Genomic DNA, 26,280 nt, shown 5'->3' on the forward strand with positions numbered 1-26,280 from the left:
GCAAAATAGTGTCGGGAGGGTTGGCAGTGCGAAAGAGCCATAAAAGCCTGCAGCCCCAATTCTCTTTGCAGATGTAGGTCTCGGAAGTTCTCTGCATGTCGATGGTGGCACCTGGAAGGGAGGGAGAGCAGGTGACTACTGGAAGAGGCCACATTCTAGGGGGACTCGGTGCTCAGACAGTATTTCTGATGCTGCTGGCCAGCTCCACGTCTGTCAGTCCTCTCCTCCTCCCCACGCCGCTGGGGGTGCCCAGCTGCGCAGGGGAATGACGGCAGCCACCGGCCTGGTGGTGACTGCTTCTCTCACAGCGCCAGGAGGAGAAGGTCTGAGGGTTCTGGGAGACAGCGGGCGCCCACGTGAATGACAGCACACCAAAACTGAGGGCTTGCGGCATGGGCAGCAAAGGGTGGCCCAGCCGTTCCCTCTTCCAATGCAGTGGAGAGGAAGAGAGCCCTTCCAACAGCACAGGAACACGTGCGGGGGCAGCGGCAGAGGCACCCGTGCGCAGGCCCCCGTGCGGAGGCCGAGGGCAGGACTGGGAGGGAGTCTGAGAGAGCCACTGTGCCACAGCCTTGCTCTTGGACCCCATGAAGCATTGAAGCTCCCCCACTTTGGAGAGCAGCGCCCGGAGCACAGGCTTCTTTGGGGAGTGCTGCAGACAAGCGCAGGGCAAGGAGACTGGGCTGCTTGTGTCCATACCAGAGCTTTTCAGGGCCCAGTCAGACATCTCGACGTAGACTTCCGAAGCCATCTGGGACGCTGCCTGGTTCACTTCCTGGGAACGCCATAAATGAACACAGAAAAGGACCACATCAGCAGGCAGTTCAGCGTGGCTGCTAGCGCCGGCAGAGGCAAAGGGCCAGTGTCAGAAAGGCAAGGCAAGCCTCGTCCACAGAGCTGCAAGACTCTCTGCTGCTGACGTGAGCCACGAGGACTGAGGAAGAGAATCTGTGTCCACGGCCACGGCCATGGCCACGAGGTGGGTTGACGAGGGTCGCCACACCCTCATCGCCACCCTCCACGCTCTGCAGGTCAGCGGGGAGATGGGCTCGGGCCCTGCAAGCGACGGCTGGCCCCGTCAGCGTGCCTGGGTCTCCTCCCTGCCTCAGGAGCCCAGCCAGAGGAGCCAGAGTGCCGGCGTGCCAAGGGAAGGCTCTCGGGAGTCCTCTGCTGCCTCAAGCAGCCTGCTTAAACTGGGCCTGGAGAAGGGCCTGTGCAGCGCAGAAGCTCACCCAGCAAGCCCCTGGGGCAAAGGCTGGCTTGCTGCCGTCAGCAGTCTGACCCCACCAACAAGCCCAAGGAGTGCTTTCTCGGGGCTTCTGCCCAGCCAAGCCTCCTTCCCCAAAACGCAGCATCACCTTTGCCCTGCTGATCTCCGCCCTCAGTTGAGCCACCTCCTCCAGCAGAAGCTGCATCTTTTGTCTTTGCTCCGCCAACAAAACGCAAAAGTTCCTGCATGACAGGAAAGCAGATCTTGTCAGAGAGCGGCCAGTCCCCTCTGGGGAGCGTCTCAGCAAGAGGAGAGACACGTGTGCTTCCCCTGCTTTGCGAGCGCTTCCCTTCCACACCAGTTTGAGCAGAAGGCAAAGGCAGGTAGGAGGTATGGGAGCCCTGGCTGTTAGCAAAACGAGTGCAGGTAGCACGAGGTCGGCTGACGCTTCTGCACAGAACCAATGCCAGCTCAGGAAACGTCTCTTACCGCAGGGTCTTCAGGTCTTCTGCAGACACAAGTGCCGGCGCCTGAAAGGGAAAAACGCTCGGTTCGAGCATCTGCTACCAGAGCCGCCGGGGCTTCCCAGGAGAGGCTTCCCTAGGAAGACTCGGCACAAGCTGCTGCTTCTTTGGGTCACCCTGCGTGGCAGCAGGAGAGCCCGTGATTTATCCAGCCGCTCTCAGCGATGCTCTGTTGCGAGAGGTGCCTGTGCCACAGGAGTCACCGACCTCCAGCAGTCCCTTTGGCTGCATTGTCCACGCTGACAGTGAGGTCCGGCAGTAAACAGCAGCTGCAATTCACATCATCAAGAGAGAGTTATTTTACTGGGGTCGCTAGCGATGCCTGCAGTCGCGTTGTCTCCGGCCTGTTGCCTTAGGGGTGGGGCAGCAGGTGAGCTGAGGAGGTGGGGAACGCGGGGTGCGGAGAGAGGACGCGCCTCTGCCCGGAAGCCATCGGCCCAGGCTTGAGGGGACTGCGCAGCCGTGAGCCTCAGGTGTGCTCAGTGCCCCAGAGCTATTCCCCGCTTCCCCTCGCTGCTTCAGGGAGCCCCGAGACCAGGCTGCATGGGCTAGGAGAGGTACGTACCTCCCCATGGGTCCCCCTGCACGGCCCCTCCCCTCTGGGAATGCCCAGTTCAGGCTTGGAAGTAGCTACGCCCTTCTCTCGCGGACTTGCAGACGAAGCAAGCCATGTGGTCCAGTGGCCAGAGCAGCAGCATGGCTGGGAGACTCCCAGTCTTACTGGCAGGCCAAAAGGCAGGCCCAGTCCGGGACGTACTCGGGAAGCGCTTGGGCCATGGGAGTTTCCGCCCATACTGGCCCAAAAGGAAAGCTGGCCAGCGGAAAGCTGGCATGCAGCACAGCCTGGCTGTCGCTCTCAGGTGTCTGCTCATGCAAACTCACCAAGAGCCACGGGGAGCAACAAGAAGACGACTTGGAAGATCCTCTTCTTCTGCAGGGCCACCTTTTGCCTGAAAAAGAGGGACTCCTGTCGAAAGGGTTAAAAACCACAAGAGCAAGAAAGATGTGGTAAATACCTTAGTCTCTTCATTAGCTCAGAAGACACCCTGGTGTGATTTAAGGGTGTTGTGAATGCCTTACAGTTTGATGTGATTTAGGGAGTAGCTAGAAGAATAGTTATAAGATAAGAGGGGGCTCCGGGATAATCTCGTTACAGACAACTCAGCCTTGGGAGAACAGATGCACGGAACCATGAACATAGGAAGAAACAGAAGAATGGCAACAGTAGTCTTGAAGGACAACGTCTACGTGATCCTAGGACTGCGTTTGCGCAGAAGCAAGGGTCAATCAGTGAGCACAGTGAAGAAGGCGGGCAGGAGTAGCCTGAGTGGCGGCCCTTGCCAGAGGACGGGCCGTCCCAGCAGCAGCGAGAGAGGCCAGCACAGCTGGGCTGCTCCCAGCGGGCCCCCCCTCTCCTTTCCCCATCCTTTGCTTTACAGGCCTGCAGTGGGAGCAAGCTGGCAGCAGCAGACCCCCCGCCTCGGGAAGCCTACCCGGCAGCACAGCCCGATTCTCAGCCCGTCCCTCCCTGCTCCCTCCCTGCTCCCTGGCCCCTGGCCCCACCCTGCCCCGCGGCAGACACCTCCCAGTGGCCGTTCGGGGAGGGGGCACGGGCTGCTGTCCCCCCCCACCGCCCCCCCCCACCTCTTCCCTGGGCACTCCCAGGTCTCCCGACCCCTCTCTGCCCCGCACAGCTGCTCCCATCAGCCAGGCAGGATCACGCCTCAACGTCCCGAGGGGGCCAGTCTCAGGCCCCAGGGGCTTGGCCTCCCCGTGCAGCAGGGCTGGGCTCCGACCCTGCAGCACGAGGCTACCGCCTCCCCAAAAGCCCCTGCTGCACACTGCCTTTTGGCTGCGAGAGTGAGCCAGGCTTTCCGCCGAGACCCGTCCCCGCAGAAGGGGGGCGTCGCAAGCCACGGGGCTCTTCTTCAGAAAACTTCTGTCGGCTTCCCCAGGCTGCTCCGCACCCCACTGACCGTGCTAGGCCACGTCCGTGCTACCAGCCCAACCTGATGCCCCGGGCACATGCCAGGCTTCGTACCTACTCGTCTGGCAGCGGCTCGGCCCCGCTGCCTCCCCTGCCGGCTGTTGGCCGGCCTCGTTCCCCAAGGAGCCTTGGGAGGGCCCTTGGCGTCTTCTCTCGGCGGCCTTTCTCCTCGCCATCTCTGGGCAAAGGCAGGCTCCCTGCTCCGCTCTTCCCCCTCAGCCCCAGCAGTGTGGCCTGCCCAGGCAAAAACAGCTCCGGCAGCAGCCCCACGCTGCCCCACAGCAGGAGCGCGCCTGCCCAGGGCAAGAGCCACACGGCAGCTGGGGGCTCCTTGACCGCGTGCCACAGGGCTGTGCGGGCGGCCAGCTCTGACCTCACACTGGTGGCTCTGACATCACACTGGGGCTCCCCAGGGCGCAGCAGGGCGGGGAGAGCCGGTGGGCTCCCCTGGGGCAGCACGGCTGCCGCTCTCCTGGGCAGTGGGAGCACATGCCTCTGGGCCCGCCAAACCCTGCCACGCTCCTGTGCCGGGCGGCTGCCTGGCCTGTGCTGCCAGGCAGGGTTCCAGCTCTCCTGGGCACCCCCGGGAAACCAGAAAGCAGCCTGGAACGGGGGCTTTGCTCTCAACCCGTGGGGCAGCTGCTTCTGCCAGCGTTTCTCCTTTCGGAACTCTTTTGTATGCCAAGAAGAAAAACCCAGTAAGAGGCAAGACGGGCTTGTACGAAAGGAGCGGATTTTCTACAAGCAGAACCCCATCGTTTTAAATTCCTACCCCTCCCCTCCTTTTCTAGAGCCAAGATCAGAGGATCCTGTGGGATTATTCTGCGTTCCTTCTGCCATTCCGGGTGGTTCCTTAGTGTGAAAAATAAATCCACGTCTGCTACTTCATCCCATTTACCCTCCCGCCTGCAAAGTACCATCAGTTGTACTATAGTAGTATATCTTAGAGTTCCATTCTTTGGCCATTTTGCCTGATCTTCGAGACTATACATTGGCCACCAATTGTTACCATATTCTAGAAGCTGTTTCCGACTGAGAGGCTCCCCTCCCAATTTCCTCCAATGTTTCACGATACGTCCTAGGGGAGATCTTTTCCGAGTCCCCCCTCCCGCAGCGGGCTTAGTGCCCGCCATAAAAGATACAGCAACACCAAACAGAGAAACAATAACTTGGCACAAAATAGTCAGAGGCATTCCCCAGAAGGGGACTCGAACCCCTAGATTACCTTCAGTGGGACTCCAACCCACCCCTTCGGCCAAAGGTTTCCAGACACAGGTGTCCTAGGGACTTGGGCCCCATAGGATCCAATCCTTCCCTTAGGTACCTTTACAGCCCAACCCTGCGAGGCCTTCGCCGCGCCTGACGGGCAGGCAACCGCCCTTTTAATCAGAAAAGGGATGCCTTTACCTTCCCAGGGGTCCTGCTCAGAGCTCTTCGGTCCGGGCTTCGGAGGTTCTTCCCGAGAATCCCTCGGTGCCGGCTGGGGGTCCTGCGATCCCGCGGATCCGTCGAGATTCAGAAGCGGAGTCCCATCTGGGTCGCCCAAACTGTCACCGAAATGGGGAATCAGCCTCTTCACACCAACGTAGCATCGAGAAGCAGGCATTCTCTTTATTACGGCGCTGGATGCACGGGGGATGGTCCCACCTAAGGTGCCTACCGTCATACAAAGCTAATGGCACAATTGCTGTTTCTGCTTAGCTTTACAAACCATTTCCAGCAGCATGAGAACCCCCCCGAGCATCCTGGGATGCCCACTCCCCAGCCCCATCTCTCAGGAACCCCTTGGGAGCCTCCAGCACCCCGCAGGGAATGCTCCTGCCACCCTGACCCCCTCCCAATACTCCCTGCTGTTAGACAGCTGCCAGGAAGACGGGGTTCTAACCCTCCCCATCCCTGGAACCCTTTGGACGAGCTTTCCGACTGGCTGCCCGGGATGTCCTTAGCGCAGGCGGCGTTGTAGCCCAGGACACGATGCCCATGATAGCAACAGCGGGAGGGAACAGCCAAGTGTTGCACAATGCAGCACTGGGGGACCGAGGGGCCTCGAGTGTTACATGGTGGAGCCCATGACGGGAACAGCCCAAGGGCTGCAGAACCGCACAGCCTTTCTGGGAACCCCAGAGAGGGTGGTCCGTCAAGAGGAAAGACGGGTCAGGGTCGTCCCAATGCCAAGGGGAGAATAACCAGGGGCCAAGCGCTGGAAAATTCCCCGTCGACACTACTCAATGTGACACAAAAGGACCCCCGACAGAGAGCAGCCAGCTCTAGAGCGGGGACGTTGATGGGCCGAGGAACGGGGGGCTTTCCCACAGGCCGCTCAGACAGGCTCCCCACCCCCCTTTCACAGAAACTGGGGGGTAACCGACAAACCGACAGCCGGGATGCTGGGAAGGTGCTAGGCCAAACGGTTCCATCTGCTCCTGCGGCGCCGCCGTCGGGAAAGTAAGGGAGGAGCTCCCAGCCCCCGGCCCTGGCAGCCCCGAAGAGCTGTCCCAAGGCTCCTCGCTTGGCCCGCAGGCCGTGCCTGCAGTCGGCCCCGTTGCCACGGCAGCGGGCCGGAGGGGGCGGGGACAGAGAAGGGCGCTGCACTGGCTGGGGGCGGGCCCTGCCTGTCACTGCCTGGCGGGCGCCATTGGCTGAGAGGCCAGGAAGAGGGTGGGCGGGCTCCGGGGAGAGCTCCTGCAGAGCCCGCTCGGGGCCGGGTGGCCGTCTGCCTGTGGTAAACTGCAGCCGGGCCCCTCTGCCTGCCCTGGGCCGGTGCCGCTTGCGGAGCCTCCCGGGGTGGTGGGAGAAGGAGCGGTGCCAGGCTGGGCCTCTCCTCTCTGGAGTAAACCTTAGGAGTGCTTACTGCCTTCCTCAGGTTGCAGAAAAAATTAAGGAGAGGTCCTAACGGTTCCAGCACGCTCCCGCCCTCCCCCCAAAGGGCCTTCTTGCGCACCCCACTTTGGAGACAGAGCTTCTGCACCAATCTGAATTGCCACATCTTTTTTATTTTCTTGTTCCTTCCCCTTCTGCTGCTCTTTTCTGTATGCCCTTCTCTTTTTCCTCTGGCTTTACTCGAGGCTTTCTGGTTTTGCCATCTTCCCGTGAACCTGCACTCGATAAATGCAGGTGTACGCTGGGTTTCCCCAGTTGCTCTTCACCAGAAGTTTGACACGTGCAAAGGCTCTGGGAAGCGGCGCGTTCTGGGAAGAAAAGCGGGAAAAGGAAGCGGGGCTGTTAGGAGCGACAATGCAATGAAGGTGTCTCTCCCTGCCAGCCCTGCTCCTGCTCAGGAACGAGCTCCTGCAAGTGGGTGGGAGCGGCTGTGGCAATCTGAGGCTCGCTGCTGGTACCGGGGCTGCTGGGGACACGGGAAGGGGGAAGGCAGCTGGCATCCTCTGCATGCCAGCCCTGCTGGGGCTCAGTCTCCCTCCCCTCTGCCCCTTCCCTCTGCTGCTTGCTCTGTGCTGGCAGAGAGGCCGGGGAGGTGCTCCTGTGCGGGGGGCGGCTGCTGTGCAACCCCACCAAGCTCCCGCTGTCTGCTCTGCCCGCTTTCCTCCTGGCAGGCGTGAGAGCACAGGGAGAGAAGGGGCACGCTGTGCTGGGAGGAGAGGACACTGTCCCTCGGCCCAGGGAGAAAGCATTCACGCTCTTCCTGCCATGGACTTGCAGGCAAACCTGGTTTGCTCCCCGGCACCTTGCCCCTGCGCGTGGCCCGTACCTTCAGAGGGAAGGTCTGAATGGTCTCCTTTGCCACGTTGTACGTGAACGTCCCAAGGAGAGTTTCCTCTTCTCCGTCCGCATCCACTCCCTCAGGGGCAAAGCACAAGGAGAGCAGCTCAGACTCATCCCCACAAAGAGGGAACCTACGTGCTGGATCAGCCCTGCTATCTCCCCACCCTCTCCTGGGGCTCTAGCAGTAGGCTAGCACTCGCTGTGGTGGAGCTCAGGCTCGGCCTTGACTTCTGCTCAGGAACCCTGAGGTGCTTGTCCCAAACAAGTCTCAAGAGGGATGAAACCCCTAGAGCCCTTGAAGTGTCCCGCTAGGGCACTGCAGTGCTCAGGAGAGAGCAGGACGCAAACCTCAGAGGACGCACAAAAGCAAGCAAGACCCTGCCATGGCTTTGCCCCAGGGCCAGATCCCCGCCAGAAGCGCCCAGCAGAGACTCACAAAGACAGCGACGTCTCTGGGGGCGCTAATGATGGTCCCAGATGGAGAGACTTCTTTGGAGATGTGCTGCACAGTGACGGCAGTCAGGTGGACTCGTGCTGGCAACCTGATGACCACCTGGCCCTGATCCCCTTGTAAAGGCCAGCAGTTTCCTGGGGAAACATCCGGCTGCAAGCAGAACGCGAGAGCAAGGAAGAGTGAGAGAGTGTTGGGGCCAACACAGCGGCCCGCGTAGCTTGAAGCGTAGGCGCCGTTGTTTCCTTGGGGTCTATTTTGGCTTGAAAATGAGGCGCGTGGGAGGAAATGGACAGAAGCAGGAGGCCTTCGTCCCTGCCTGACTGAAAGGGGGCTCTCAGGATTATGGGGCAGAGGAGACCAGCGGTTATGAAACCGTCCCAGTCAGGGCCTAGCAGAAACACCTCTCTGCCCAGTGGCTCTGCAGGGCACCCCCCACCTCCCGCCTGCCAGCCCCAAAAAGGCGCTGTTAGGGATGGGCGTGGAAACGGGGTCACCACGGAGAAAGTCTTTCACCCAGCTGGGGCAGAGCACTGTGGGCGAGATGCAGCAGTTTGGCTCCGTTCAGCTCCATTCCCCTCCTGAGGGGAAGCGCCGATTGCTAGCAAGCCCAGCCCTGTGTGCGAGCTTTGCTTTCAGGAACCTGATCAACACTGTGGGCTTGAGCAGTGCCACTGGAGCGAGGGCAGAGCCCCTGAGGTCGGTCCCCAACTTCAGCGGGAGGCAGGAAACCTTCCCTGAGGAGTTCTGCTACGATACCTGCAAAATAGTGTCGGGAGGGTTGGCAGTGCGAAAGAGCCATAAAAGCCTGCAGCCCCAATTCTCTTTGCAGATGTAGGTCTCGGAAGTTCTCTGCATGTCGATGGTGGCACCTGGAAGGGAGGGAGAGCAGGTGACTACTGGAAGAGGCCACATTCTAGGGGGACTCGGTGCTCAGACAGTATTTCTGATGCTGCTGGCCAGCTCCACGTCTGTCAGTCCTCTCCTCCTCCCCACGCCGCTGGGGGTGCCCAGCTGCGCAGGGGAATGACGGCAGCCACCGGCCTGGTGGTGACTGCTTCTCTCACAGCGCCAGGAGGAGAAGGTCTGAGGGTTCTGGGAGACAGCGGGCGCCCACGTGAATGACAGCACACCAAAACTGAGGGCTTGCGGCATGGGCAGCAAAGGATGGCCCAGCCGTTCCCTCTTCCAATGCAGTGGAGAGGAAGAGAGCCCTTCCAACAGCACAGGAACACGTGCGGGGGCAGCGGCGGAGGCCCCCGTGCGCAGGCCCCCGTGCGGAGGCCGAGGGCAGGACTGGGAGGGAGTCTGAGAGAGCCACTGTGCCACAGCCTTGCTCTTGGACCCCATGAAGCATTGAAGCTCCCCCACTTTGGAGAGCAGCGCCCGGAGCACAGGCTTCTTTGCGGACTGCTGCAGACAAGCGCAGGGCAAGGAGACTGGGCTGCTTGTGTCCATACCAGAGCTTTTCAGGGCCCAGTCAGACATCTCGACGTAGACTTCCGAAGCCATCTGGGACGCTGCCTGGTTCACTTCCTGGGAACGCCATAAATGAACACAGAAAAGGACCACATCAGCAGGCAGTTCAGCGTGGCTGCTAGCGCCGGCAGAGGCAAAGGGCCAGTGTCAGAAAGGCAAGGCAAGCCTCGTCCACAGAGCTGCAAGACTCTCTGCTGCTGACGTGAGCCACGAGGACTGAGGAAGAGAATCTGTGTCCACGGCCACAGCCATGGCCGCGAGGTGGGTTGACGAGGGTCGCCACACCCTCATCCCCACCCTCCACGCTCTGCAGGTCAGCGGGGAGATGGGCTTGGGCCCTGCAAGCGACGGCTGGCCCCGTCAGCGTGCCTGGGTCTCCTCCCTGCCTCAGGAGCCCAGCCAGAGGAGCCAGAGTGCCGGCGTGCCAAGGGAAGGCTCTCGGGAGTCCTCTGCTGCCTCAAGCAGCCTGCTTAAACTGGGCCTGGAGAAGGGCCTGTGCAGCGCAGAAGCTCACCCAGCAAGCCCCTGGGGCAAAGGCTGGCTTGCTGCCGTCAGCAGTCTGACCCCACCAACAAGCCCAAGGAGTGCTTTCTCGGGGGTTCTGCCCAGCCAAGCCTCCTTCCCCAAAACGCAGCATCACCTTTGCCCTGCTGATCTCCGCCCTCAGTTGAGCCACCTCCTCCAGCAGAAGCTGCATCTTTTGTCTTTGCTCCGCCAACAAAACGCAAAAGTTCCTGCATGACAGGAAAGCAGATCTTGTCAGAGAGCGGCCAGTCCCCTCTGGGGAGCGTCTCAGCAAGAGGAGAGACACGTGTGCTTCCCCTGCTTTGCGAGCGCTTCCCTTCCACACCAGTTTGAGCAGAAGGCAAAGGCAGGTAGGAGGTATGGGAGCCCTGGCTGTTAGCAAAACGAGTGCAGGTAGCACGAGGTCGGCTGACGCTTCTGCACAGAACCAATGCCAGCTCAGGAAACGTCTCTTACCGCAGGGTCTTCAGGTCTTCTGCAGACACAAGTGCCGGCGCCTGAAAGGGAAAAACGCTCGGTTCGAGCATCTGCTACCAGAGCCGCCGGGGCTTCCCAGGAGAGGCTTCCCTAGGAAGACTCGGCACAAGCTGCTGCTTCTTTGGGTCACCCTGCGTGGCAGCAGGAGAGCCCGTGATTTATCCAGCCGCTCTCAGCGATGCTCTGTTGCGAGAGGTGCCTGTGCCACAGGAGTCACCGACCTCCAGCAGTCCCTTTGGCTGCATTGTCCACCCTGACAGTGAGGTCCCGCAGTAAACAGCAGCTGCAATTCACATCATCAAGAGAGAGTTATTTTACTGGGGTTGCTAGCGATGCCTGCAGTCGCGTTGTCTCCGGCCTGTTGCCTTAGGGGTGGGGCAGCAGGTGAGCTGAGGAGGTGGGGAACGCGGGGTGCGGAGAGAGGACGCGCCTCTGCCCGGAAGCCATCGGCCCAGGCTTGAGGGGACTGCGCAGCCGTGAGCCTCAGGTGTGCTCAGTGCCCCAGAGCTATTCCCCGCTTCCCCTCGCTGCTTCAGGGAGCCCCGAGACCAGGCTGCATGGGCTAGGAGAGGTACGTACCTCCCCATGGGTCCCCCTGCACGGCCCCTCCCCTCTGGGAATGCCCAGTTCAGGCTTGGAAGTAGCTACGCCCTTCTCTCGCGGACTTGCAGACGAAGCAAGCCATGTGGTCCAGTGGCCAGAGCAGCAGCATGGCTGGGAGACTCCCAGTCTTACTGGCAGGCCAAAAGGCAGGCCCAGTCCGGGACGTACTCGGGAAGCGCTTGGGCCATGGGAGTTTCCGCCCATACTGGCCCAAAAGGAAAGCTGGCCAGCGGAAAGCTGGCATGCAGCACAGCCTGGCTGTCGCTCTCACGTGTCTGCTCATGCAAACTCACCAAGAGCCACGGGGAGCAACAAGAAGACGACTTGGAAGATCCTCTTCTTCTGCAGGGCCACCTTTTGCCTGAAAAAGAGGGACTCCTGTCGAAAGGGTTAAAAACCACAAGAGCAAGAAAGATGTGGTAAATACCTTAGTCTCTTCATTAGCTCAGAAGACACCCTGGTGTGATTTAAGGGTGTTGTGAATGCCTTACAGTTTGATGTGATTTAGGGAGTAGCTAGAAGAATAGTTATAAGATAAGAGGGGGCTCCGGGATAATCTCGTTACAGACAACTCGGCCTTGGGAGAACAGATGCACGGAACCATGAAGATAGGAAGAAACAGAAGAATGGCAACAGTAGTCTTGAAGGACAACGTCTACGTGATCCTAGGACTGCGTTTGCGCAGAAGCAAGGGTCAATCGGCGAGCACAGTGAAGAAGGCGGGCAGGAGTAGCCTGAGTGGCGGCCCTTGCCAGAGGACGGGCCGTCCCAGCAGCAGCGAGAGAGGCCAGCACAGCTGGGCTGCTCCCAGCGGGCCCCCCCTCTCCTTTCCCCATCCTTTGCTTTACAGGCCTGCAGTGGGAGCAAGCTGGCAGCAGCAGACCCCCCGCCTCGGGAAGCCCACCCGGCAGCACAGCCCGATTCTCAGCCCGTCCCTCCCTGCTCCCTGGCCCCCGGCCCCACCCTGCCCCGCGGCAGACACCTCCCAGTGGCCGTTCGGGGAGGGGGCACGGGTTGCTGTCCCCCCCCACCGCCCCCCCCACCTCTTCCCTGGGCACTCCCAGGTCTCCCGACCCCTCTCTGCCCCGCACAGCTGCTCCCATCAGCCAGGCAGGATCGCGCCTCAGCGTCCCGAGGGGGCCAGTCTCAGGCCCCAGGGGCTTGGCCTCCCCGTGCAGCAGGGCTGGGCTCCGACCCTGCAGCACGAGGCTACCGCCTCCCCAAAAGCCCCTGCTGCACACTGCCTTTTGGCTGCGAGAGTGAGCCAGGCTTTCCGCCGAGACCCGTCCCCACAGAAGGGGGGCGTCGCAAGCCACGGGGCTCTTCTTCAGAAAACTTCTGTCGGCTTCCCCAGGCTGCTCCGCACCCCACTGACCGTGCTAGGCCACGTCCGTGCTACCAGCCCAACCTGATGCCCCGGGCACATGCCAGGCTTCGTACCTACTCGTCTGGCAGCGGCTCGGCCCCGCTGCCTCCCCTGCCGGCTGTTGGCCAGCCTCGTTCCCCAAGGAGCCTTGGGAGGGCCCTTGGCGTCTTCTCTCGGGGGCCTTTCTCCTCGCCATCTCTGGGCAAAGGCAGGCTCCCCGCTCCGCTCTTCCCCCTCAGCCCCAGCAGTGTGGCCTGCCCAGGCAAAAACAGCTCCGGCAGCAGCCCCACGCTGCCCCACAGCAGGAGCGCGCCTGCGCAGGGCAAGAGCCACACGGCAGCTGGGGGCTCCTTGACCGCGTGCCACAGGGCTGTGCGGGCGGCCAGCTCTGACCTCACACTGGTGGCTCTGACATCACACTGGGGCTCCCCAGGGCGCAGCAGGGCGGGGAGAGCCGGTGGGCTCCCCTGGGGCAGCACGGCTGCCGCTCTCCTGGGCAGTGGGAGCACATGCCTCTGGGCCCGCCAAACCCTGCCACGCTCCTGTGCCGGGCGGCTGCCTGGCCTGTGCTGCCGGGCAGGGTTCCAGCTCTCCTGGGCACCCCCGGGAAACCAGAAAGCAGCCTGGAACGGGGGCTTTGCTCTCAACCCGTGGGGCAGCTGCTTCTGCCAGCGTTTCTCCTTTCGGAACTCTTTTGTATGCCAAGAAGAAAAACCCAGTAAGAGGCAAGACGGGCTTGTACGAAAGGAGCGGATTTTCTACAAGCAGAACCCCATCGTTTTAAATTCCTACCCCTCCCCTCCTTTTCTAGAGCCAAGATCAGAGGATCCTGTGGGATTATTCTGCGTTCCTTCTGCCATTCCGGGTGGTTCCTTAGTGTGAAAAATAAATCCACGTCTGCTACTTCATCCCATTTACCCTCCCGCCTGCAAAGTACCATCAGTTGTACTATAGTAGTATATCTTAGAGTTCCATTCTTTGGCCATTTTGCCTGATCTTCGAGACTATACATTGGCCACCAATTGTTACCATATTCTAGAAGCTGTTTCCGACTGAGAGGCTCCCCTCCCAATTTCCTCCAATGTTTCACGATACGTCCTAGGGGAGATCTTTTCCGAGTCCCCCCTCCCGCAGCGGGCTTAGTGCCCGCCATAAAAGATACAGCAACACCAAACAGAGAAACAATAACTTGGCACAAAATAGTCAGAGGCATTCCCCAGAAGGGGACTCGAACCCCTAGATTACCTTCAGTGGGACTCCAACCCACCCCTTCGGCCAAAGGTTTCCAGACACAGGTGTCCTAGGGACTTGGGCCCCATAGGATCCAATCCTTCCCTTAGGTACCTTTACAGCCCAACCCTGCGAGGCCTTCGCCGCGCCTGACGGGCAGGCAACCGCCCTTTTAATCAGAAAAGGGATGCCTTTACCTTCCCAGGGGTCCTGCTCACAGCTCTTCGGTCCGGGCTTCGGAGGTTCTTCCCGAGAATCCCTCGGTGCCGGCTGGGGGTCCTGCGATCCCGCGGATCCGTCGAGATTCAGAAGCGGAGTCCCATCTGGGTCGCCCAAACTGTCACCGAAATGGGGAATCAGCCTCTTCACACCAACGTAGCATCGAGAAGCAGGCATTCTCTTTATTACGGCGCTGGATGCACGGGGGATGGTCCCACCTAAGGTGCCTACCGTCATACAAAGCTAATGGCACAATTGCCGTTTCTGCTTAGCTTTACAAACCATTTCCAGCAGCATGAGAACCCCCCCGAGCATCCTGGGATGCCCACTCCCCAGCCCCATCTCTCAGGAACCCCTTGGGAGCCTCCAGCACCCCGCAGGGAATGCTCCTGCCACCCTGACCCCCTCCCAATACTCCCTGCTGTTAGACAGCTGCCAGGAAGACGGGGTTCTAACCCTCCCCATCCCTGGAACCCTTTGGACGAGCTTTCTGACTGGCTGCCCGGGATGTCCTTAGCGCAGGCGGCGTTGTAGCCCAGGACACGATGCCCATGATAGCAACAGCGGGAGGGAACAGCCAAGTGTTGCACAATGCAGCACTGGGGGACCGAGGGGCCTCGAGTGTTACATGGTGGAGCCCATGACGGGAACAGCCCAAGGGCTGCAGAACCGCACAGCCTTTCTGGGAACCCCAGAGAGGGTGGTCCGTCAAGAGCAAAGACGGGTCAGGGTCGTCCCAATGCCAAGGGGAGAATAACCAGGGGCCAAGCGCTGGAAAATTCCCCGTCGACACTACTCAATGTGACACAAAAGGACCCCCGACAGAGAGCAGCCAGCTCTAGAGCGGGGACGTTGATGGGCCGAGGAACGGGGGGCTTTCCCACAGGCCGCTCAGACAGGCTCCCCACCCCCCTTTCACAGAAACTGGGGGGTCACCGACAAACCGACAGCCGGGATGCTGGGAAGGTGCTAGGCCAAACGGTTCCATCTGCTCCTGCGGCGCCGCCGTCGGGAAAGTAAGGGAGGAGCTCCCAGCCCCCGGCCCTGGCAGCCCCGAAGAGCTGTCCCAAGGCTCCTCGCTCGGCCCGCAGGCCGTGCCTGCAGTCGGCCCCGTTGCCACGGCAGCGGGCCGGAGGGGGCGGGGACAGAGAAGGGCGCTGCACTGGCTGGGGGCGGGCCCTGCCTGTCACTGCCTGGCGGGCGCCATTGGCTGAGAGGCCAGGAAGAGGGTGGGCGGGCTCCGGGGAGAGCTCCTGCAGAGCCCGCTCGGGGCCGGGTGGCCGTCTGCCTGTGGTAAACTGCAGCCGGGCCCCTCTGCCCGCCCTGGGCCGGTGCCGCTTGCGGAGCCTCCCGGGGTGGCGGGAGAAGGAGCGGTGCCAGGCTGGGCCTCTCCTCTCTGGAGTAAACCTTAGGAGTGCTTACTGCCTTCCTCAGGTTGCAGAAAAAATTAAGGAGAGGTCCTAACGGTTCCCGCACGCTCCCGCCCTCCCCCCAAAGGGCCTTCTTGCGCACCCCACTTTGGAGACAGAGCTTCTGCACCAATCTGAATTGCCACATCTTTTTTATTTTCTTGTTCCTTCCCCTTCTGCTGCTCTTTTCTGTATGCCCTTCTCTTTTTCCTCTGGCTTTACTCGAGGCTTTCTGGTTCTGCCATCTTCCCGTGAACCTGCACTCGATAAATGCAGGTGTACGCTGGGTTTCCCCAGTTGCTCTTCACCAGAAGTTTGACACGTGCAAAGGCTCTGGGAAGCGGCGCGTTCTGGGAAGAAAAGCGGGAAAAGGAAGCGGGGCTGTTAGGAGCGACAATGCAATGAAGGTGTCTCTCCCTGCCAGCCCTGCTCCTGCTCAGGAACGAGCTCCTGAAAGTGGGTGGGAGCGGCTGTGGCAATCTGAGGCTCGCTGCTGGTACCGGGGCTGCTGGGGACACGGGAAGGGGGAAGGCAGCTGGCATCCTCTGCATGCCAGCCCTGCTGGGGCTCAGTCTCCCTCCCCTCTGCCCCTTCCCTCTGCTGCTTGCTCTGTGCTGGCAGAGAGGCCGGGGAGGTGCTCCTGTGCGGGGGGCGGCTGCTGTGCAACCCCACCAAGCTCCCGCTGTCTGCTCTGCCCGCTTTCCTCCTGGCAGGCGTGAGAGCACGGGGAGAGAAGGGGCACGCTGTGCTGGGAGGAGAGGACACTGTCCCTCGGCCCAGGGAGAAAGCATTCACGCTCTTCCTGCCATGGACTTGCAGGCAAACCTGGTTTGCTCCCCGGCACCTTGCCCCTGCGCGTGGCCCGTACCTTCAGAGGGAAGGTCTGAATGGTCTCCTTTGCCACGTTGTACGTGAACGTCCCAAGGAGAGTTTCCTCTTCTCCGTCCGCATCCACTCCCTCAGGGGCAAAGCACAAGGAGAGCAGCTCAGACTCGTCCCCACAAAGAGGGAACCTACGTGCTGGATCAGCCCTGCTATCTCCCCACCCTCTCCTGGGGCTCTAGCAGTAGGCTAGCACTCGCTGTGGTGGAGCTCAGGCTCGGCCTTGACTTCTGCTCAGGAACCCTGAGGTGCTTGTCCCAAACAAGTCTCAAGAGGGATGAAACCCCTAGAGCCCTTGAAGTGTCCCGCTAGGGCACTGCAGTGCTCAGGAGAGAGCAGGACGCAAACCTCAGAGGACGCACAAAAGCAAGCAAGACCCTGCCATGGCTTTCCCCCAGGGCCAGATCCCCGCCAGAAGCGCCCAGCAGAGACTCACAAAGACAGCGACGTCTCTGGGGGCGCTGATGACGGTCCCAGATGGAGAGACTTCTTTGGAGATGTGCTGCACAGTGATGGCAGTCAGGTGGACTCGTGCTGGCAACCTGATGACCACCTGGCCCTGATCCCCTTGTAAAGGCCAGCAGTTTCCTGGGGAAACATCCGGCTGCAAGCAGAACGCGAGAGCAAGGAAGAGTGAGAGAGTGTTGGGGCCAACACAGTGGCCCGCGTAGCTTGAAGCGTAGGCGCCGTTGTTTCCTTGGGGTCTATTTTGGCTTGAAAATGAGGCGCGTGGGAGGAAATGGACAGAAGCAGGAGGCCTTCGTCCCTGCCTGACTGAAAGGGGGCTCTCAGGATTATGGGGCAGAGGAGACCAGCGGTTATGAAACCGTCCCAGTCAGGGCCTAGCAGAAACACCTCTCTGCCCAGTGGCTCTGCAGGGCACCCCCCACCTCCCGCCTGCCAGCCCCAAAAAGGCGCTGTTAGGGATGGGCGTGGAAACGGGGTCACCACGGAGAAAGTCTTTCACCCAGCTGGGGCAGAGCACTGTGGGCGAGATGCAGCAGTTTGGCTCCGTTCAGCTCCATTCCCCTCCTGAGGGGAAGCGCTGATTGCTAGCAAGCCCAGCCCTGTGTGCGAGCTTTGCTTTCAGGAACCTGATCAACACTGTGGGCTTGAGCAGTGCCACTGGAGCGAGGGCAGAGCCCCTGAGGTCGGTCCCCAACTTCAGCGGGAGGCAGGAAACCTTCCCTGAGGAGTTCTGCTACGATACCTGCAAAATAGTGTCGGGAGGGTTGGCAGTGCGAAAGAGCCATAAAAGCCTGCAGCCCCAATTCTCTTTGCAGATGTAGGTCTCGGAAGATCTCTGCATGTCGATGGTGGCACCTGGAAGGGAGGGAGAGCAGGTGACGGGAAGAGGCCACATTCTAGGGGGACTCGGTGCTCAGACAGTATTTCTGATGCTGCCGGCCAGCTCCACGTCTGTCAGTCCTCTCCTCCTCCCCACGCCGCTGGGGGTGCCCAGCTGCGCAGGGGAATGACAGCAGCCACCGGCCTGGTGGTGACTGCTTCTCTCACAGCGCCAGGAGGAGGAGGTCTGAGGGTTCTGGGAGACAGCGGGCGCCCACGTGAATGACAGCACACCAAAACTGAGGGCTTGCGGCATGGGCAGCAAAGGATGGCCCAGCCGTTCCCTCTTCCAATGCAGTGGAGAGGAAGAGAGCCCTTCCAACAGCACAGGAACACGTGCGGGGGCAGCGGCGGAGGCACCCGTGCGCAGGCCCCCGTGCGGAGGCCGAGGGCAGGACTGGGAGGGAGTCTGAGAGAGCCACTGTGCCACAGCCTTGCTCTTGGACCCCATGAAGCATTGAAGCTCCCCCACTTTGGAGAGCAGCGCCCGGAGCACGGGCTTCTTTGGGGAGTGCTGCAGACAAGCGCAAGGCAAGGAGACTGGGCTGCTTGTGTCCATACCAGAGCTTTTCAGGGCCCAGTCAGACATCTCGACGTAGACTTCCGAAGCCATCTGGGACGCTGCCTGGTTCACTTCCTGGGAACGCCATAAACGAACACAGAAAAGGACCACATCAGCAGGCAGTTCAGCGTGGCTGCTAGCGCTGGCAGAGGCAAAGGGCCAGTGTCAGAAAGGCAAGGCAAGCCTCGTCCACAGAGCTGCAAGACTCTCTGCTGCTGACGTGAGCCACGAGGACTGAGGAAGAGAATCTGTGTCCACGGCCACGGCCATGGCCACGAGGTGGGTTGACGAGGGTCGCCACACCCTCATCGCCACCCTCCACGCTCTGCAGGTCAGCGGGGAGATGGGCTCGGGCCCTGCAAGCGACAGCTGGCCCCGTCAGCGTGCCTGGGTCTCCTCCCTGCCTCAGGAGCCCAGCCAGAGGAGCCAGAGTGCCGGCGTGCCAAGGGAAGGCTCTCGGGAGTCCTCTGCTGCCTCAAGCAGCCTGCTTAAACTGGGCCTGGAGAAGGGCCTGTGCAGCGCAGAAGCTCACCCAGCAAGCCCCTGGGGCAAAGGCTGGCTTGCTGCCGTCAGCAGTCTGACCCCACCAACAAGCCCAAGGAGTGCTTTCTCGGGGGTTCTGCCCAGCCAAGCCTCCTTCCCCAAAACGCAGCATCACCTTTGCCCTGCTGATCTCCGCCCTCAGTTGAGCCACCTCCTCCAGCAGAAGCTGCATCATTTGTCTTTGCTCCGCCAACAAAACGCAAAAGTTCCTGCATGACAGGAAAGCAGATCTTGTCAGAGAGCGGCCAGTCCCCTCTGGGGAGCGTCTCAGCAAGAGGAGAGACACGTGTGCTTCCCCTGCTTTGCGAGCGCTTCCCTTCCACACCAGTTTGAGCAGAAGGCAAAGGCAGGTAGGAGGTATGGGAGCCCTGGCTGTTAGCAAAACGAGTGCAGGTAGCACGAGGTCGGCTGACGCTTCTGCACAGAACCAATGCCAGCTCAGGAAACGTCTCTTACCGCAGGGTCTTCAGGTCTTCTGCAGACACAAGTGCCGGCGCCTGAAAGGGAAAAACGCTCGGTTCGAGCATCCGCTACCAGAGCCGCCGGGGCTTCCCAGGAGAGGCTTCCCTAGGAAGACTCGGCACAAGCTGCTGCTTCTTTGGGTCACCCTGCGTGGCAGCAGGAGAGCCCGTGATTTATCCAGCCGCTCTCAGCGATGCTCTGTTGCGAGAGGTGCCTGTGCCACAGGAGTCACCGACCTCCAGCAGTCCCTTTGGCTGCATTGTCCACCCTGACAGTGAGGTCCCGCAGTAGACAGCAGCTGCAATTCACATCATCAAGAGAGAGTTATTTTACTGGGGTTGCTAGCGATGCCTGCAGTCACGTTGTCTCCGGCCTGTTGCCTTAGGGGTGGGGCAGCAGGTGAGCTGAGGAGGTGGGGAACGCGGGGTGCGGAGAGAGGACGCGCCTCTGCCCGGAAGCCATCGGCCCAGGCTTGAGGGGACTGCGCAGCCGTGAGCCTCAGGTGTGCTCAGTGCCCCAGAGCTATTCCCCGCTTCCCCTCGCTGCTTCAGGGAGCCCCGAGACCAGGCTGCATGGGCTAGGAGAGGTACGTACCTCCCCATGGGTCCCCCTGCACGGCCCCTCCCCTCTGGGAATGCCCAGTTCAGGCTTGGAAGTAGCTACGCCCTTCTCTCGCGGACTTGCAGACGAAGCAAGCCATGTGGTCCAGTGGCCAGAGCAGCAGCATGGCTGGGAGACTCCCAGTCTTACTGGCAGGCCAAAAGGCAGGCCCAGTCCGGGACGTACTCGGGAAGCGCTTGGGCCATGGGAGTTTCCGCCCATACTGGCCCAAAAGGAAAGCTGGCCAGCGGAAAGCTGGCATGCAGCACAGCCTGGCTGTCGCTCTCAGGTGTCTGCTCATGCAAACTCACCAAGAGCCACGGGGAGCAACACAAAGACGACTTGGAAGATCCTCTTCTTCTGCAGGGCCACCTTTTGCCTGAAAAAGAGGGAGTCCTGTGGCTGCCCATGATCCAAGTCTTGGGCAAAGCCCTCCACCGGTGGAGTTCCCTTTCCAGGCCGGAAAGCCAGCCTTTTGGAAGCCTCCTGCTGCCAGAGAGCTGCCAGAGCAGTGCCCAGGAGGAAGACGATTTCTGTCCGCACCGTTCAACACTGCCGGCAGATCTTCCCCAGAGAAAGGGCTCCAGAAGCACCATGCCAAAGGGAATGAAAATAATGCAGGAAAGTAAAGAGGCCGAGCAAATGAAGACTGCTTTTCAGCAGTCTTTCTGGTGGGGACCTTGCTCTCCCTTTGGCTGAGAAAGCAGGCCTGTTCTCACTTGCGATCACACAGATCTCTCTTAGGGGTGTTTTTCCGCAGAGCTGGGAAGCGCAGGAGCCTTGTCTGCCTTTCCTCCCAGAGCCCTCCCAGACCTGCGCGGTCACTTGCCAGAGCTGGGGAAAAGCCTTCCCCTGCGGAGGCTTGGCTCTGCACCCCAGCGTCTGGCTACGCGGCAGTTTGCCCTACCGCAGCCAGAGTGTGGGGCTCTGGCAAATGTGTGGGAGCGAGACTGCCGAGGGGCTTTGCTCTTGGCTCTCCCTAAGAATGGCCACAGCACGAGCAGCGCCCCAGCTTGGGCTCCCGACTGGGAGCCCTGGGCTGCTGGCTGGGGAACACCCTCTGCTCTCCCCTTTGCTTGCACCGGCCCTCAGACATCCCCTTTCTCTCCCCCATCCACAGCAGAAACGTGATGTAATACGTACACGGCGGAGATGCACGTCCTCAGCAGACGTCTCCGCGGGGAGACAAGGGCGCCTGCCGGACAGCAAGTAAGGCTGAAGACTGTCCCTGCACAAGGAAAGCAGAGAAAAGTTAGGCCTGTCTCTTGAGGTCTCCTCTCTAGGATGCCCAGCCCCGCATGTCTCAGCTGCCTGCGGGGAGGCGGGCACCGTGTCCTACACACTCCCTCCCTGGGGCAAAGAGCAGGGCAGCCTGCACTTCTCCTGCCGCCTTGTGACGTTTGGCCAGAGCTCCAGCGCAGCGCAGCTCTCCAACTTCAGCCCCGAGGAGGTCACAGCAAGCAGCAGTGCTGAGCTCACTTGCAATTTCTGTGGCCTTGTCGTGCCACTTGGCAGGCCCTTGAGTGGCTGAGCCAGGAGCTGACATCGAAGAGAGCATCCCCAGCTCCACCTGCATGCGGAGGTTCCTGTCGGAGGAAAAAGACAAATGCCCGTTGCCCACCGTCCCCACGCCGCGGGAGCCGAGGCGGGCAGGAGTAGCCTGAGCGGCGGGCCTTGCCAGAGGACGGGCCGTCCCAGCAGCAGCGAGAGAGGCCAGCACAGCTGGGCTGCTCCCAGCGGGCCCCCCCCCTCTCCTTTCCCCATCCTTTGCTTTACAGGCCTGCAGTGGGAGCAAGCTGGCAGCAGCAGACCCCCCGCCTCGGGAAGCCACCCAGCAGCACAGCATGATTCTCAGCCCCTGGCCGCTGGCCCCACCCTGCCCCGCGGCAGACACCTCCCAGTGGCCATTCGGGGAGGGGGCACGGGCTGCTGTCCCCCCCCCACCGCCCCCCCCACCTCTTCCCTGGGCACTCCCAGGTCTCCCGACCCCTCTCTGCCCCGCACAGCTGCTCCCATCAGCCAGGCAGGATCGCGCCTCAGCGTCCCGAGGGGGCCAGTCTCAGGCCCCAGGGGCTAGGCTCCTCGTGCAGCAAAACCGCCCCGTGCAGCAGGGCTGGGCTCCGACCCTGCAGCACGAGGCTACCGCCTCCCCAAAAGCCCCTGCTGCACACTGCCTTTTGGCTGCGAGAGTGAGCCAGGCTTTCCGCCGAGACCCGTCCCCACAGAAGGGGGGCGTCGCAAGCCACGGGGCTCTTCTTCAGAAAACTTCTGTCGGCTTCCCCAGGCTGCTCCGCTCCCCACTGACCGTGCTAGGCCACGTCCGTGCTACCAGCCCAACCTGATGCCCCGGGCACATGCCAGGCTTCGTACCTACTCGTCTGGCAGCGGCTCGGCCCCGCTGCCTCCCCTGCCGGCTGTTGGCCGGCCTCGTTCCCCAAGGAGCCTTGGGAGGGCCCTTGGCATCTTCTCTCGAGGGCCTTTCTCCTCGCCATCTCTGGGCAAAGGCAGGCTCCCCGCTCTGCTCTTCCCCCTCAGCCCCAGCAGTGTGGCCTGCCCAGGCAAAAACAGCTCCGGCAGCAGCCCCACGCTGCCGCACAGCAGGAGCGCGCCTGCCCAGGGCAAGAGCCACACGGCAGCTGGGGGCTCCTTGCCCACGCGCCACAGGGCTGTGCGGGCGGCCAGCTCTGACCTCACACTGGTGGCTCTGACATCACACTGGGGGAGGCATGCGGCCTCAGTCAGAACCTGAGAGCAATGAAGTGAGAGAGGGTGTTGGGACCATTAAGTGTCTAGTCATGTTTAGAGCCCCAGTGTCTGTGGGGCTGTGAAAGTGCTCCCAAGGGAAGGTTAAGGTCAGAAACAGCTTTTAGTCCTGGCACCTTTGGTGTGGGTGAAATTGCTGTCTATTTGCAACTTCAGAGCTGGGCTCTGGCTACAATGAGCCGGAGACAGAGAGAGTTTTGGACTTTTAGGAGGGCAGGCAAGCGCAGAGGCCCAGTGTTTGTGGGCCTGTGTCATGGTTTAACCCCAGTCAGCAACTAAGTGCCACACAGCCGCTCACTCACTCCCCCCTCTCCAGTGTGATGAGGGAGAGAATCGGAGAACAGTCCTTGACTGGTGTAAGCACTACTTAGCAAGAACTAAAACATCAGTGTGTTATCAACATTATTCTCATACGAAATCCAAAACACACCACTACACCAGCTGCTAGGAAGAAAATGAACTCTAGCCCAGCTGAAACCAGGACATTTTGCTATTGTCCTGAGCACTGTTTTTATTATAGTTACACGGCTAATTTTTCTAAAAAGAAGCATATTTTTCAGGTGTGGTCTTCAAGAAACTATGCAGATTAACAAGTATATAAAGAAAAGCTAGGTCCCTGGGGCCATTGCCACTGCCTAATTCTCTTCCTGTTCCATTATTTACTAATATATGCCTCTAGGGATACTAAATTTGATACGAGAGCAACCCTTACACAATTCATACTTTTGGGGGGAAAAGATACACACATCTTCCCATTGTGACGCTAACAGGTAGAACTTTACCTCCGCCAGCTGCAAGAGTGCCAAATTCCTACAGTGCTTTACTGGCTCAGGCCTTGACAACCGGGAAGTACTTGATGAGATCTAGGTCTTACATGAACAGAGAAAATAGCTCACTGGCACACAGGAAAGACTGAAAGGAAGGGAGAAAAAAAAGCTGCTTATGGCTTGGATGGGCGTGCTCTTTGCTGGGTAAAAAACTGGCTGCATGGCCGGGCCCAAAGAGTTGTGGTGAATGGAGTTAAATGCAGCCGGTGGCTGGTCACAAGTGGTGTTCCCCAGGGCTCAGCATTGGGGCCAGTCCTGTTTAATGTCTTTATCAATGATCAGGATGAGGGGATCAAGTACACCCTCAGTAAGTTTGCAGATGACGCCAAGTTGGGTGGGAGCGTTGGTCTCCTGGAGGGCAGGAAGGCCCTACGGAGGGACCTGGCCAGGCTGGATTGATGGGCCAAGGCCAACTGTGTGAGGTTCAACAAGGCTCAGTGCCGGGTCCCGCGCTTGGGTCACAACAACCCCATGCAACGCTACAGGCTGGGGGAAGAGGGGCTGGAGAGCTGCCCGGGGCAAAAGGAGGGGGTATTGGTGGACAGCCAGCTGAATATGAGGCAGCAGTGTGCCCAGGTGGACAAGAGGCCAATAGCATCCCGGCTTCTATCAGAAATAGCGTGGCCAGCAGGACTAGGGAAGTGATCGTCCCCGCGTACTGGGCACTGGTGAGGCCACACCTTGAATCCTGTGTTCAGTGTTGGGCCCCTCACTACAAGAAGGACACTGATAGAGCACAAATTGCTACTTAGCACGGAAGGTAAGTGTGGGCAGGGGCACAACCGGTGCAGGTACTTTAAGAAGAGATACCAGATCCATCCCAGACACCAAGGGAACTGCCTTTTATACTGTTCAACTTGTGTCAGTTATTTTTGTTGCAAATGACACCCCTGATTAATGTTAGACCTAGGTACAGTACCAATTGCTTTGCCATTGACACACATACCTACCACGCACTGTTTAGGTGCAGCCTCACTCCAGGCTGCTGAACATCCTTGAAAAGTAAGACTAGCTAACATGCATGTCTGATCATACTGATCATCAGTGATCATCATAATGATCATCAGTGAGCTACTGCGGAACCGCACGTTTTAGCGGTGTCCATGAGCTCGTTTCCTGGCACCTACTCAAGTTCTTCTTTGATGGGTAAGGAAAAGCCAGCAGCCACAAGCCCTTACCAAGACTGTATCTTGCAGCACAGAACACAATTCCTGCCTACTACCACATGGCTCTGGCACTTTCCTTCTTGGGCGCTGTAAAATGAACTGAAACAATTCAGTGCGCTGGTATTTGTCTTACTCTTTAAAGGACTTAGCAGTGAATTTCAAGAAACAGACTGTTATCAAGAGGAACTATACAAAGTATTACATTGCTCAACTGACAGTATAACTGACCGTTTAAGTATGCAAAAGCATCTTAGAAATGCTGGAAGATGGCTGTGGAGTTATTACCACAGAAGTATCATAAGAGACACAGGAATTAACCAATTTTAGGAAGCTTGTAAGCTCCTGCTGCAGGAGCTCCTGCAGACACCGCTCCCTCCCCGCGCTGCCGCTGATGCACCCGCGGTGACGGAGGATTGAGCGCGCCCCAGGCCCGGCTCGCTGCTGCCAGGAGAGGCCGTGGGGGCCTGGGGCTGCGGGACAGGCCTCAGGGGAGGTGCTGGGGCCGGGGCAGCTGCAGGGGCCGAGCGGGGCTGGGGCGGCTCCGGGGGGGCTCTGGGAGTCGGGCTGCCCGGTGCCTGTGCCCGGGGGGGTCCGTCTCCATCTCCTTCCCCTCCCCAGCTCTTGGGTCAGTCCCAGGGCTGCCCCGGCCGGGCCCGGCTCCAGCCTGGAGCTCCCCCCACCACCCGCGGGGGGCCAGCAGGCAGGAGACACCCCCACGCCCGCCCAAGGGCCTCACTCACCTCACGGGCAGCCCCAGGCCTCACCTCAGACGGGCCGCAGCTGGAGCTGCACCTCCCGAGACCAACACGGCTGCCGGGAAGGTGAGTGTGGGGCCATGACGGCTCCGGGCATGCCCCGGTAACCAACATGGCCGCCCGGCAGCCCCATGTCTCAGGACTACAGCTCCCCGCATGCCGTGCTAACCAACATGGCCACCTGGCGGACACGTGCCCCAGGACTACGCTCCCGGCATGCCACGGGGCGCAACTGCCCTGCTGTCTGACCCTGCGCGGCCACCGTCCCCTGCCCCGGCTGCGCCCTGCCCCACGAGCAGGCCCCATGGCCGCCTGCGCGGGGCTGCGCTGGCCCCAGAGCCCCGGTGGAGAGGGAGGAGGAGGGGGAGAGAGGGAGAGAGCAGCGGAGAAGGGTGGGGCAGGGCGGTGGGGTGGCTGGAGAGGGACAGGAGCAGGACAGAGGGACAGGAGATGGACAGAGGGATGGTGGGAAAAAGGGGTAGCTGGGTGGGGAGTGGAGAAAGGAAAAATAGTGGTGAGGAGCAGAAACAGGGACAGAGAAGGAAGGAGATGGAGGGCAAGTGAAGAACATGGCGCAGGAAGAAAACTAGTGCTAAGCAGCAGGACAGAGGGACAGAGAGAGAAGAGGGGCAGGAAGGAGAACAGAGGGATGGACAGACGCAGAAAGGGCAAGGGCACGGGACGAGGGGGCGGAGAGACAGAAGAGTCAGCAGGAGGGCAGAGTGACAGAGAAATGGGACAGGGAACAGGACAGAAGGACAGAAGGCAAAGGGTGAGAGGGAAAAGAAAGGGGAGAGGCAGGGGCAGAGAGTGGGACACAGAGCAAGGGAACAGACACTCTCTGTTTCTGGAGCCTCCCAGTGTTGAATGGAGTCTCTCTCCCTGGCCTGCTGAGTACAGCCAAAGTCCAGAAAGAAAACTGCGAACGTCCAGGGATTCCTCCCACCCCAAAGGTGCCAGGACCAAAAGCTCTTGCTGCTTTTGCAGGAGCGCGCCTGCCCAGGGCAAGAGCCACATGGCAGCTGTGGGCTCCTTCCCCGCGCGCCACAGGGCTGTGCGAAAGGAGCTGATTTTCCCCTTCCCCTGCTTCTTCCCGGTAACCCCTTCCTGTGCCTCCCCTTTCTCTATCGGTTCTTCCAGGAGCCCCTGATAAAGCAGCACTCCATCTCCCCT

At 60.4% G+C, this 26,280-nt stretch overlaps 1 protein-coding gene across 1 annotated transcript in view; it reads right to left on the reverse strand.

Moving 5' to 3' along the window:
* Window positions 1-6,777: 6,777 nt before the first annotated feature.
* Window positions 6,778-26,280, reverse strand: part of LOC309598919 (sperm-associated antigen 4 protein-like) — a gene marked incomplete at both ends in the record, with an annotated part of 134,730 nt that continues 115,227 nt past the window's right edge. Inside the window, 6 exons of the mRNA XM_082329947.1 lie at window positions 6,778-6,909; window positions 7,428-7,517; window positions 7,878-8,045; window positions 8,652-8,764; window positions 9,353-9,428; window positions 10,012-10,105. Of these exons, the coding sequence (XP_082186073.1) occupies window positions 6,778-6,909; window positions 7,428-7,517; window positions 7,878-8,045; window positions 8,652-8,764; window positions 9,353-9,428; window positions 10,012-10,105 (673 nt within the window). The remainder of the gene's footprint in view (window positions 6,910-7,427; window positions 7,518-7,877; window positions 8,046-8,651; window positions 8,765-9,352; window positions 9,429-10,011; window positions 10,106-26,280) is intronic.

Source organism: Platalea leucorodia, assembly GCF_965183815.1.
Source record: "Platalea leucorodia genome assembly, chromosome: 19".
Taxonomy (NCBI): domain Eukaryota; kingdom Metazoa; phylum Chordata; class Aves; order Pelecaniformes; family Threskiornithidae; genus Platalea; species Platalea leucorodia.